The sequence below is a fragment of the Saimiri boliviensis genome, chromosome 2, assembly GCF_048565385.1.
Source record: "Saimiri boliviensis isolate mSaiBol1 chromosome 2, mSaiBol1.pri, whole genome shotgun sequence".
Classification (NCBI taxonomy): domain Eukaryota; kingdom Metazoa; phylum Chordata; class Mammalia; order Primates; family Cebidae; genus Saimiri; species Saimiri boliviensis.
In genome coordinates, this window is record NC_133450.1 from 7626716 (window position 1) to 7641495 (window position 14780).

The 14780-nt window shown below is 38.7% G+C and overlaps 1 protein-coding gene across 5 annotated transcripts in view; it reads right to left on the minus strand.

Annotated features, from left to right (window-relative positions):
- Positions 1-2843: 2843 nt before the first annotated feature.
- Positions 2844-14780, minus strand: part of LRRC49 (leucine rich repeat containing 49) — a 141486-nt gene continuing 129549 nt past the window's right edge. For all 5 annotated transcript variants that reach the window (XM_074392730.1, XM_010340288.3, XM_074392731.1 and 2 more), the window contains 2 exons: positions 14491-14644; positions 2844-3505 (listed from right to left, as the gene is read on the minus strand). In XM_074392730.1, the coding sequence (XP_074248831.1) occupies positions 3302-3505; positions 14491-14644 (358 nt within the window). In that variant the 3' untranslated portion in view covers positions 2844-3301. The remainder of the gene's footprint in view (positions 3506-14490; positions 14645-14780) is intronic.

Sequence of the window (14780 nt, forward strand, 5' to 3'; positions counted from 1 at the left end):
GATACACTGTGTATTCCATAAGATGGAATTCCTGATCCTTCCTCCCAACAGATGCTCATTCACAGATTGCTCTCATCTCAGTTGATGGGAACTCCATCTTTTTGGTTGTCCAAGCCAAAAACCTTGGGACCGTCATTGACTACTGTTTCTATAGTCCATATTCAATTGTGAGTAAATCTTGTTGGCTTTATCTTTAAAATATACCCAAGATCCAACCACTTTCTGACACCTGTGTCGCTAATCACCTTGATCCAAGTCACAATTATCTCTTGCCTAGAATAGTGCAGCACCTTCCCAACTGGTCCCCCTAATTTACTGTCCCTCTGGAAGTTGATTCTCTACACATTATTGGAATGAATCTAGACACCAATATTTTATATTTTAATATGTATATCCTTAAATAATACCTAATATTGTACATGTGTACTTATGTATCACACCTAAAATGTGTAACATTTTATGTGAGTATTTATACTGCACATAATGGTCTGCAATATGCTTTGCATGTAGATAAAGTTGAGTAATTCTTATCTTTTATTTGCTAGTCCTCAGTATAATGACAAAACATGAAAGTGGATCAGGAACGACCATGGGCATCAGAATTCTTCCCAGATGCTAGACCTTTAAGACTAACAGTGAATGTGGGTCCAGTCTACTATTTATTGGCTGTAATACCCTTAGGGGAGTTTTTTACATCCTTTCTATGCCTCAGTTTTCTAGTGTTCAAATGGGATTGTTATTGTATATACATATATATAGCAGTGTTAGGAGATTAAATGAGAATGCATATGAAGAGTTTATAATAGTGCAAGACATTGCTCAATGAATCTTTGTTGTTATGATGATTACTCATTGAAGAGAATATGAATCCCAGTGCATTCCCTGCCTGATAAGGAAGAGATCAGGAGGATGGTAGGGCTGTACTTACTATCTTATGTGCCAGGTCTTCAGTGGAATGAAGCTCAGGAAGTGAGGAGCTGATACCAGAACCATCGTCCGACTCAGCAGCATAGTTAAGCAGCCTCAGGTCACCCTGCACACTTGGTAACCATCCCCAGGTCTACCAGCACACTTCTCCATCCAGCTGCTGTACCAGAACATGGGGTACAGTATCTCCCTAAATCGAGGTATTGAATGTTTCTACTTTTGAGGCAAATGCAAAATACTGTTTCTGTGTGAGATCCCTTTTGGAAAAAAGCAATTCTTCAGCACACACTAGCCCAGAGAGTCTCAGACTGCGGGATTTGCAGCTTTTCCCCTTCCCTGAAAACCCTGGAAAATTCCAAGTAGAAAGGGCAATGTATTCCCTAGATCACCACTCACTCACAACACAGGACCCTCACTGATCCCAGACCCAGCAGATCCAGGTGTCTTTGTCCTTTTATCTGGGGATTATCTTCACCGAGGAACTCAGAAAGCAAAATGAGTTTGGAGGGTAAAGCTAGATGGGAGGTTACAGCCATTGGAAGTTTGAGACCAGACAAAATAAGGATTCAAGAAGTAGAAATCGGCATGGGATAGTGGGAGCAGACAAAAGGGAACTCTGGTAGGAAGGAAGGAGAGACCAAAGCTGAGGAATAAAAAGGCTTGGTTTCAGGAACAAGAGAGAGAGATGTTATTTCCAGGCCTGAAGCAGAAGGTCTGGGTAGAGCCAGCAGTGGCCAGAATGGCTTGCTGCCATTTCATTGAGTGCTTAGTGTTCCTAAAATTTCCAGGACGACTGGGCTGAGAAAGCATGTGAGTGTCAAGTCTCTTTAGCAGTAGGGATGGGAGGGTTAGGGAAGGAGAGACATGCAGGAAGCTGGACAGATTATTAAATAGCCAGGCCATTCATCCTCAAAGCCTAGAGTAGGAACAGTTACCCAGACTCCTGAGGGGTTACAAGTTCTACTCTTTCCAATCTGCTAGAAATCCACACAAAATATACTCTTGGTTCTCCTCTTAACATCACCTTCAAGCTGGGATCTCCTCTCTACACCAAACAACATATAAGCCCCAGGAGAGATCACTGTTGACTAGCCAGATGAGAAATGATCCATGTTTCAGTTGGAGAGTCTGAAGGATCAGAAAGCAATGCTAATAGCTCCTCTGTCTTAGGGCACCAACACTATCATTCAACCTACATCTAAGAGTATGAATTAAAGCTCAATACATTGGGCATTTGCTGTGTGCCAGGCATGAGGAGAAATTCTCTTATGCATTATTTCATTTGATCCTCATGACTGTCTTATGAAGTGTGTGCTATTAGGAGGAAACTGAGGTTACATGCTAGGAACCTGATGGCCTAAGTGCCAAGATGCCAAACCAGGACAGTGTGCCTTAAAAGGCTATGATCAGAAAAATGCTAACCTATTCAAGTTAAGCACTCCTTCTGCGAGAAGAGAAATGAAGAGATCTTAAGGCTGTGGGTCTTTCTCAGAACCACTACCCTCCTCACCAGCACGAATTGGATCTTCAAATGAAATTTTAAAAATTAGAACCTTTCACCCATGCAACCCTAATACTTCTGAGGCACAGGCACACATGCATGTCTATAAACGGAGCCCCCGAGAGCTAACAATGGAAGAAAACGCCTTTCAGAGATGCAGACTTACTGATCTGTAACAGCATTTTATAGTCACTCCAGGACTCTTAAGACAAAACATTTTTTTCCTATCTCAGTTTTGACTCATTTTCATATTCTCCACCCACAGTGACCCTGGGACCTTCTGTGGTTCCCTGAGAATGCATCCCTAGAAGAATGTGGCATCCTCCATATAGGTGAATAGCAGGGATCCTGCCTAAATAAAGAGGAACATACAATAAATATGACAGTTCTGACTGGATTAATGAGGCAAACATACTTTATTTTTACTAATTTATTAGTAAGTTTATTCTTCACTCATAAAAAGAACATATTTTTGGCTTTGAAATCATGATGTAAAATAAAAAGGAAAATAACTGAAAATTATCCGCTGAAAGTAGGTAGATGCAACTCATGCTGAATCGTCAGCAAATGCTACATGCTTTGGGCTATAGCAGGGCACCAATCAAAGCAAGAACCAAGGATGCAGGGCATGCCATCTCCGAACACTGCCCAGTTCCCAAAGGCTGTTTGGTCGTCTCATACAGGAAATCATTCCTTCCTTTCTCCTGCTTTCCTTCTTAACTTTTAGCTATGAGAACAGTGGGCAATAATGCTTTAATGCTAGTCTTTCTAGTTTATAGGATAGCGTTGCTGTTGTTTTAACATGTATAACCTGCATATTTTCACCCTTCAAAAAATAAAACTGCCAAAATCAACTGTAACTAAAGGCCATTTTTATTTTTGGTCTGTTATCTGCTGTAGGCAGAGCTTCATATAGGAATTTTTATTGCGAATTTCTATGACGGCATCCCTAACAAGCTCAATGAACATCTGTGGCCAAAGCTTCTGCAAAGCCTCATTTTTCATGTTGATTTCTGTGGCTTCCTTCACAAGGTCTTCTATATACATTTTGCAGAATTTCTTCTTTTCCTTTATTTCCTGTAAAGAAAATAAATTTTGCATTAAATCATAACTAATCCAAAAGTCAAAGCAACAATTAGTTGAACCAGAGAAACCTGAAATAATTTATTCTGACCCCCTAATCCTCCCCCACCCACTCCTCAGAGCAGGAATTCTTTCCTAGCCACTGCTGACAGACAGTTCTGCTTGAGTAAAGATAACAGCAGGGACCTCAGTACTTCTCAGTCTGCTCCTACCTCTATCAGACAACTCTGCTAGAAAATGCATTTCTTTACTGGAATTGTTGAATCATAACTACTACTCATCTCCTATCTCTGCTCAGGTCATTTAGCTTACACAAGTCAGTTGAATGCAGACTCACAGATTCCCGTGGTAAATGTCTCAGGATATAGATAGTGACCATTTTAAATGGTTAATATCTATGTAATGCTTTAAGTATCTATACCCTGAATTTACTCTCTGTTATGGGAAAGTGTAAAATGGTACACTACACTAACTTATGCAGCCTTGACCATTTGGAGAAAGTTGGGGAAAAGTGTACGAGGAGGAAGAGGAAACATATATAAACCTGGGACCCAGGACATTGCCTTCTAAAGAAACAGGTCTCCCACTCAACTTCTGGGTCTGGCAGTTTACAAATGAAAAATCTGGTTCTAAACATAACAGGGGAATTTTGGAGCCAGAGAATATTTGAACATTGGGTCCCAATTTTATCACAGAGGCTAAAACAAAGTGATTTTGTTTAATGCAAGAATTTAACGTTTATTTTGGCTATTGATACTTTTGGAGAGTATCAGTGCATGATCATGGAAGGTATAATATGAAAGAATCAATGTAAAACATCAGATAATCAGATAATCCCACTTCAATGAAGAGGGAAAGTAACAAATGTGAATGAGACAATAGATTTAACTACTTGGAAAAGGATTCATTTAAACCTCCAACTCAAAAAACAAAACAGCAAAATAATTTCAAGATAAATTAAGAGTTAAATTTAACATATCATAGTCCAGGCATCGTAGCTCACATCTGTAATCCTAGCACTTTGGAAGGCCAAGGCAGGAGGATCGCTTAAGGCCAAGAACTCAAGCCTGGGCAGCATAGTGAGACTCCATCTCTACAAAAAAATAAGAATAAAAAATTTAGCCAGGTGTAGCAGCACATGCCTGTAGTCCCAGGTATTGGGAGGTTGAGGTAGGAAAATGGTTTGAGCCCAGGAATTCAAGGCTACGGTTCAAGCTATGATCATGCCAATGCACTTCAGCCTGAGTAACAGAGTAAGACCATGTTTCTAAAAAAAAGAAAAGAAAAATAATTGAGCCAGGCACAGTGGCTTATGCCTGGAATCCCAGCACTTGGGGAGGCTGAGGCAGGTGGATCACTTGAGGTCAGGAGTTCGAGACCAGCCTGGCCAACATGGTGAAATCCCGTCCCTACTGAAAATACAAAAATGAGCCGATGTGATGGCACACACCTGTAATTCCAGCTACTCCAGAGGCTGAGGCAAGAAAATCACTTGAACCCAGGAGGCAGAGGTTGCAGTGAGCTGAGATAGTGCCACTGCACTCCAGCCTGGGTGACAGAGCAAAACTCTGTCTCAAAAAAAAAAAAAAAAAAAAAAAATTAAAATTAAAAAATTTAAAATCTCAGATATTGTCATTAAAATTATACCTATGAAGATTTCTAGGAAATCCTAGCCAGAGCAGTCAGGCAAGAGAAAGAAATTAAAAAGCATTCAAATAGGAAAAGAAGTCAAACTATCTCTCTTTGCTGACAGTAAGATTCTGTACCTAGAAAATTCTAAAGACTCTGCTAAAAGGCTCTCAAATTGAAACAATTTTAGCAAAGCTTCAGGATACAAAATCAATATACAAAATTCAGTAGCATTTCTATACACAATATCCAAGGCTGAGAGTGAAATCAAGAACACAATCTCACGATAGCCACAAATAAAATGAAATACCTAAGAATACAGCTAACCAATAAGATGAAACAGCTCTACAAGGAGAACTACAAAACACTGCTGAAAGAAATCAGAGATGACACAAATAAATGGAGAAACATTTCCTGCTGATGGACTGGAAGAATCAATGTCATAAAAATGGCCATATTGCCCAAAGTAATTTACAGTTCAATGCTATTCATATCAAACTCCCAATGCCATTTTTCACAGAATTAGGAAAAAAATTCTAAAATTCATATAGAACTGAAAAAGAACCCCAACAGCCAAAGCAATCTTAAGCAAAAAGAGCAAAGCCAGAGGCATTATGCTACCTGACTTCAAACTATACCATAAAGCCACAGTAACCAAAACAGCTTGGTACTGGTATAAAAACAGACACATAGACCAATGGAACAGAATAGAAAACTCAGAAATAAAGCTGTATGCCTAAAACTATCTGATCTTCAACAAGGCTGACAAAAACAAACAATGGAGGAAGGACTCCCTATTCCATAAATGGTGCTGGGATAACTGGCCAGCCATATGCAGAAGATTAAAGCTAGACCTTTCCTATCTTTCACCATATACAAAAATTAACTCAAAAGAGATTAAAAACTTAAATGTAAGACCTCAAACTATAAAAATCCTGGAAGACAACCTAGGAAATACTCTTCTCGATAACGGCCTTGGCAAAGAATTTTTGACTAAGTCCCTAAAAGCAACTGCGACCAAACCAAAAATAGACAAGTAAGACTTAATTAAACTAAAGAGCGTTTTCACAGCAAAAGAAACTATCAACAGAGCAAACAGACAACCTACAGAATGGGAGAAGATATTTGCAAACTATGTACCTGACAAAGGCTTAATATCCAGAATCTATAGGGAACTTAAATCACCAAGCAAAAACCAAATAATCTCGTTAAAACATGGGCAAAGTACGTGAACACATACTCCTCAAAGGAAGACACACAAGAGGCCAACTAAGATAAGAAAAAGTGCTCAGCATCACCAATCATCAGAGAAATGCAAATCGGAACCACAGTGAGATGCCATCTCTCACCTCTCAGAATGACTATTACTAAAAAGTAAAAAAAAACAACAGATGCCGGCGAGGCTGTGGAGAAAAAGGAACTCTCATACACTGCTGGTGGGAATGTAGTTAAATTAGTCCAGCCACTGTGGAAGCAGTCTGGCGATTTCTCAAATAAAACAGAGCTACCATTCACCCCGACAATCCCATTACTGGGTATATACCCCAAAGAAAATAAAGCATTCCACCAAAAAGACACATGCATTTGTATGTTCATTGCTGCAGTATTCACAATAGCAGACATGGAATTAACCCAGGTGCCCATCAATGGTAGATTGGATAAAGACAATGTAACATACAAACACTATGGAATACTAACTACATAGCCATAACAAAGAATGAAATCCTGTCCATTGCAGCAACACAGATGGAACTGGAGGCCATAATCTTAAGCAAATTAATGCAGAAACAGAAAACCAAATGCTGCGCATTCTCACTTATAATTGGGAGCTCAGCACTGAGTACACATGAAAGACGGCAACAACAAAGATATGGGAACAACATAGAGGGTGGTAGGAGTGTGGGTTAAACAACTACCTATCTGGTACTATGCTCATTACCAGGGTGACAAGATCCATACTCCAAACCCCGACATCACATAATATTCTCATGTAACAGATCTTCACTGTACCCCATATCTAAAAGTTGAAATTTTAAAAAATAAAATAAAAATAAGAAAGATGTATAATAAGAAAAATGCTTACCTCATAATGTTACGTTAAGAAAATAATTTTTGATAGGGTTTGGGTTATACGAATGTATGATTTGTCAAAACTCAGCAACTATGTACCTAAGATTTACATTTTGGTATGCAAGTTTTACCTCCAAAGGGTAAAATTTACAAAGAAAAAACTCTATAAAATACTGAATTCCAATTAATTAAATGCATGCTAAATTACTTAGGCAGAAGCATACTAACGTCTGCAATGATTGTGAAATTAATTTTTAAAACCCCAAGGTAGACTGATGGATGGATACATAGATATGTGATAAAGTAAGTACACTGTATAGTACAATGCTAACAGTAGAGCGTAGGTTTGACATGTATGGATGTTTATTGTAATATTCTTTCAACTTTGCTGTATGTTTAAAACTTTTATTAACAAGTTAGAAAATAATGCATAAAAACTATTGAAGAAAATATATTGAAGTCTCATTAAGATTGTTTCTGGGTTCTGAGACATTAGTATGTTTTCCTCCTTTTTTCTATTTTTCTTTTTTCCAAATGCTTATGATTTTAAAATTTATTTTATTTTATTTTTACTCAGCTTCCTGAGTAGTTGTGACCACAGGCATGCACCACCGCAGCCAGCTAATTTTTATATTTTTCGTAGATATGTGGCTTTGCCATGTTGGCCAGGCTGGTCTCAAACTCCTGACCTCAGGCAATCCACCCGCCTCAGCCCCCCGAAGAGCTGGGATTACGGGCATGAGCCACCATGCCTGGCCTAAATGCTTGTGATTTTTGTAACAAAATATGTTTTAAATTCCTGATTAATTAATGTAAGTTAATAATAAGTCCAAATTACACTAACTTTCCTTAAGAGAGGCAAATTTTAAGCATTTTCTTATGACATATAAGGTATCTCTAAGTAATCACTCACCATTCACGGGTCAACATGCTGATCTGATATAGTTCGTGTACTAAAACAATAGGTATTAGGTTAACCAACCATAAAAGTATGTACAGATTTTGATGTGTGATAAGCACAAATGGTTCTAGCTGGGCTCTTCTCTGATGAACTTCTCTCACTCTGAAATGCTACAGTCTGAGACTTAGCCACCTATACTAAGTTAGCTTGTTGATGAGAACAGAATGTAGCTGCTCCCTTTTAGCACTTAGAATATCTGATCTACACAGGAACTCCTACGAAGGACAAGCATGAATCACTAGAGATTAGCAACTAAAATGAGCAATATTTTATAAGCAATGCATTTACAAGTAGAAAGCATAGAGCATATTTAGTGAATGTTTCTTTTAGAGTTCTAAATTGCTTAAAACAGGATTTTGAATTTAAAAAGAAAAATTATGTTACTAAGACAAATAATTTTTATAATAATTTAGGGATAACAAAAATTAAAACAATTAAATGATATATTTTGCTAAATCATTTACATATTGTACAAATGAAAATAAACTCTTCGTAACTGGCACAGTATAATTTATAGTACTTTAAAATTTTCTGCTATAGTTCCTTCCATTGTTTCTCTAGGAACATGTTGATACAGAATTGTATCTGCTATAATATTCCTCAATTTAGTAACTATTTTGAAAGCATTTTTACTTCATCATTTCTCCTCCAAACCAATTACTCTGCATCTCCTTACAATATACCCTATAATTCATCAGGTGTCTGCCAGGATGACTCTGCCTGTCCAGGATGATCCCATTAAAAGCACATTAGAGACACCTCTCTTGCCCTGACCCATCAAGGACTCATTGCTTCTTGAATAATGCTTTTTCCATTCCTAAATGCTTTCATATACTCAACTCTTTTGGTCTTACAATATCCCTGTGAAATTCATAAAGGCAGTATTTTACAAGTTCAATCCTGATGAGATGAACTCTATACAACATTGTTTATATTATTTTATTAAACCAGAATTTCGTTGTTATGAAGATGGTTTGGGAAAAATAAGGTCAACAGTAGAGTCTGTTATAGAGCAATTTTAACTATACTGGTACTTGTATTTGGATTTAATCAATATCTCCATTTTATAAATGGGAAACAAGGTCTATAGAGATTGAGAGATCTGCTCAGGATTAAGCATCACCTATCAATACTGCCCTAGGGAAAACTCTCTAATCTAGTTTTTGAAGAACTTACAGTTTAGTTGGGAGATGGCCTGCACATATAAAAGCCAACTAAAAACATACAACAGTAGATATAGGCTGAGTAAAATCTTCAGAGAGCAAATTATAACCAGTGTCCAGAATAGAGAGAGCCCTTTGCACTGAGGTGGTCAAGAAAACTTGAGAAAGCACCATGATATACCATGAACGTGTCCAAGGTCAGAATTAGGACTCCATTCTAGAGGCAGCTCAGGCAATAATTCAACGTGAGCCTCAGTAACTCATCTGAGTTTCCAGTTTTCCTCATCTAAGAATAGGATTAGATTCTTTAAAGTCCCTTTCAGCACTCTGATTCTATGTCCATCTTAAGTCAGTTTTAGAGGAGTCAGGAGAATAGATGGACAACTATCAAGCAACAGAGTTATGACACGTATAATGAAAGGGTCTGCTTAACCTGATTTGTGAGGAACTTACCTCAATTAATTTTCTCAACAACTCAGGATGTATGAAAGAGAGACTGAGCACTTTGTGCTGCAGTGATTGAAGTATTTTTCAAGATGTAAGGAGCATGAAGGAATGCTGGGTGTTCTGTCAGGACTTCATAAAGCTGCAATGAAGATATTGGCTAGGTTGTGTTAATTTCTGAAGCTCAGAGTCCTCTTCTAAGCTTAAGTGGTTGTTGGCAGAATTCTGTTCCTTGCAGATGTGGGAAGGAAGTCCCTGTTTTCTTGTTGGCTGTTGGTCTGGGGCTGCTCTCAGGTCCTAAAAGCTTCTTGCAGTTCCCTGCCACGTGGGACCTCTCAAAACATGGTAGCTTATTTCTTCAAGGCCAACAGAAAAGTCTTTCAGGGAAAGCTTGAATCCTTTTTTAAAGGACTTACCAGATTAAGCCAGACTCACTCAGGATGATCTCCCTCTTCATTAACTCAAAGTCTGTTGATTAGGGATATCAATCACATCCACCTTAACCCTTGCCATATTTCACTGGTTAAAAGCCAGTCACAGGTTTTACCTACACCCAAGGGAAGGGATTATACAAGGTATGGATACCAGGGTGTGGGGATCACAGAGGCCACATTGGTTAGAATTCTGCCTACTACTAATGCTAATGTTTCTACAGTTTCCCCATCAAGCATAACAGTTACTATCCAATTTCCATTTATCCTATTTATTGAGTTACAAAATTAAGAATAGGTATTGAATTGTGTGAAATTTCTTTTCAATGTCTATAGAAATAATCATGATTTTTCATATTAGATCTATTAACTCACTAATATTGAATCTTTCCTGCCTTTCTAGGATAAACTACACTTGGCTATAATGTTTGTTATTCATTTAATGTTCTGCTGTATTCTGGCCGAAAATATTGTTAGAAGAGTTTTGTGCCAGTATTTTTAAATGTCTGGTTTGGCTTTTCTTTTCCTATGCAATGCTGGCAGTTTTGGAATCAATGTTTTGCTGCCTGTATTGAAAACATGAAAGAGTTTTCCTTCTTTTTCAATACTCTCAAACAATTTAAAAATCATTAGAATTATCTGTTTCTTAAAGAGTTGGTAGATTTTACTATGAAATTGTCCTTGGTTTGAATGCAGCTGCTCTTTTTTTAAAAAAAAAAAAAAAAAAGAGGTTTGCTCTTGTTACCCAGGCTGAAGTGCAATGGCGCGATCTCGGCTCACTGCAACCTCCGCCTCCTGGGTTCAGGCAATTCTCCTGCCTCAGCCTCCTGAGTAGCTGGGATTACAGGCACATGCCACCATGCCCAGCTAATTTTTTGTATTTTTAGTAGAGACGGGGTTTCACCATGTTGACCAGGATGGTCTCAATCTCTCGACCTCGTGATCCGCCCACCTCGGCCTCCCAAAGTGCTGGGATTACAGGCTTGAGCCACTGCGCCCGGCCTGAATGCAGCTCTTTGATGTTTTTCTAAATTTCTTTAATGTCAATTGGCATGTTTAGACTTACTAAATATGGTTGGCTTCCATATCCACGGGTTCTGCATCTATGGATTCAACCAACTGCAGATTGAAGATTTTTTAAAAAAAAATCACATCTGTACAGACTTTCTTGTCATTATTCCCCAGACAACACAGTACAACAGCTATTTACATGGCAGTTGCATTGTAGTATAAGTAATCTAGAAATGAGTAATCTAGAAGTATATGGGAGGATATGCACAGGCTATATGCAAATATTATGCCATTTTATATCAGGGACTGGAGTATCCTTGCATTTTGGTATCTGCAGGAGGTCCTGAAACCAATCCCCCATAGATACCAAACACAACTATATATATATTAATTTTTTCACTCATAGAACCAACTGTATTCAGGAAGAGAAGGATACATAAGCCTGCCACTCTGGTCTTCATTTTCCTCTTTTGGCAACACCAGGAAACCCCTATTGGCCAAAGGATTACATTCAATCTCTTTCACATTGTTCTCTTACTATCTCTCCAGTCTCATCTTTTAACACTGTCTACCTCACTCTCTGAAATTCAACAACAATGACCTGCTTATAGTTCTTGCCCTCCCTAAATGTTTTCTACTTCTATGGCTTATTCACACTGTGCTATTTGCCAGAACTGTCTCTTTCCCCTTTGCAATACAGCTATATTTTATCCTCATATTGGGCATCATTTTTTCTAAAAGTCTCCTTTGATCTGGGTTAATTATCTCTCTTTTCTCTTGATACACTGATTTATACTTATCTGTATATATATCTCTCGTCCATTAGAATGTGAGATCCATGATGGCAAGGACAGTGTCTTTTTATAGCCCTAGTATATTACACAGTGTGTTGTGTATGACAGGTGTTCAATACATGATTTTTGAATGAATGAAAGTATGAATGTAGAGTGCTAAGATGAAACAAGGTAGCTGACTTCAAGTATCTGAAGGATTTTCATAGGAAAGAGACTTGTTCTTTTTACTATGTAAGGTGGTGCTAGGATCACTAAATGAAAGTTATTAAGAAGCAGATTTAAGCTTAATATCAGGAAGAACTTTTTCACATTTAGAGTTGTTCTGTGATAGACCACAATGTCATGAAACATGGACTTCTTGCACTAGAATAACTTAAAGCAGGATCTGAACATCTTGTAGGACACTATTAAAAATAGTCTTGCAGCCGGGCGCGGTGGCTCAAGCCTGTAATCCCAGCACTTTGGGAGGCTGAGGCGGGCGGATCACGAGGTCGAGAGATCGAGACCATCCTGGTCAACATGGCGAAACCCCGTCTCTACTAAAAATACAAAACATTAGCTGGGCATGGTGGCGCGTGCCTGTAATCCCAGCTACTCAGGAGGCTGAGGCAGGAGAATTGCCTGAACCCAGGAGGCGGAGGTTGCGGTGAGCCGAGATCGCGCCATTGCACTCCAGCCTGGGTAACAAGAGCGAAAACTCTGTCTCAAAAAAAAAAAAATATATAGTCTTGCAATGTGTTTTCAAGTAATTTTCAAGCTGTAATACTTTGAGCCCCATGGGTTCCAAAGAGACACTTCAGGACTAGGGACGGGAAAGGAAAAGAAAGCAAAAGGAAAAGAAGACCCAATTCAAATGAAGCTCTGAACTTCCAACTTTTCCTCTATAATAACAGCAGCTCTGCTGTTTCACTTTCTTTTGATCTACTGGGTTTTCAGCTACAATACAGTGGTTTGAATAAAGAGGTCCAAACCTGTTAAAAACATCTGAAAACCATGTGACTGGTCATTTCACTTCTGCAGTATACACATTGCCCCCTGCCACACATACGCACTTTAAATGTTATATCTATATATCTAAAGACAGGTATATAGATATTCAAAGATATCTATTATATATCCATCATATAACCTGTGTGAGGAGATCTATAGATATACTTATATCTGGATATACAGCGCCTTGCACATGAGTCATAGATGCTCAATAAATGTGCTTTCTCTCTTTCTTGTTGTTTTGCCTCTTTGTTCCCTCAAAATCTCTTGAAGGATCTTTTTTTTTTTTTTTTTTTTTTTTTTTGAGACCGAGTTTCGCTCTTGTTACCCAGGCTGGAGTGCAATGGCGCGATCTCGGCTCACCGCAACCTCCGCCTCCTGGGCTCAGGCAATTCTCCTGCCTCAGCCTCCTGAGTAGCTGGGATTACAGGCACACGCCACCATGCCCAGCTAATTTTTTGTATTTTTAGTAGAGACGGGGTTTCACTATGTTGACCAGGATGGTCTCAATCTCTTGACCTCGTGATCTGCCCGCCTCGGCCTCCCAAAGTGCTGGGATTACAGGCTTGAGCCACTGCATCCTCTTGAAGGATCTTAACGCTGTATTGTTATTTAGATAACTTGTTTCTTCAGCTTTCCTATGAGCTCCATCAAGGTAAGTACTACATATTTTTCTTCTTTGTAGTTCCTGCAGCACTGTAACATTGCTTTCCCCTATACCAGGCATCCCCAAACTTTTTACACAGGGGGCCAGTTCACTGTCCCTCAGACCATCGGAGGGCCGCCACATACTGTGCTCCTCTCACTGACCACCAATGAAAGAGGTGCCCCTTCCTGAAGTGCGGGCGGGGGGCCGGATAAATGGCCTCAGGGGGCTGCATGCAGCCCGCAGGTAGTAGTTTGGGGACGCCCGCCCTATACAAAACACTCTGAACCTCTGACCACATAAAACATAAAGGTTTAGTTCCCATTTTCCTGGCTAAGTAGCTATATTGGGAATAGAACAGGTTGAAATTACTTGATTAAGCAATCATAAGAAAATGGTGTAAAATGAAAGCTATTAATTAAAACATCAATGGCCCCAGTAAGGAGGACAAAAATGGAGGTCCTGCTGTGTTCTCTGATAATCTGGCATAAGCTGGCTAAGTATCCACAGCAAGCCTATACCCTATTTCTTACATAGATCAGGACTCTTGGTCCTATTTTGGTTTAGATTTTTGCTACAGATTTATGGTACAGATTTCTCTTGAACATTTTTTTCTGTTGAAATAAAGGTATTGAAACCGTGGGTTCTTCATCTTGGGGCTCTGTTTCTTCCTAATGACCTTGGTGCCTACTGTCCCCGGCTTTGTATATAAGGCTGACATATATTCCAGAACAAAAAAAGTTATCTTAGCTGACTAAGTATCAAATGTACAAGCCCCAAGTTCCAAGCCATGTGGGATATATCCTAGCATTAGACTGCAAAGATTAACGGTAGTTTTACCTCTAGCTTTTCATTATAAAAGTCTCTCGTAGTATAATTTAATGTAGCACGATTTGTATTTTCTCCTACAAGTCTTTTGCTTTCATTATTTTCTTCATTGCTAATACCAGGTTTTTTTCCTTTAGATTCTAGCAGATACCGAAATTGCTTTTTCCTGCAGAAAGACAGTAAAGAGATTCAGAGAGTTACTTCTCAGACTTACTAAAGCATGTCTATTTTTTGTTGACTATAGAGGGGAACATACACTTTGTTTTAATGAGTTTGAGTTTATGATATGTTTGAGTTCCGTT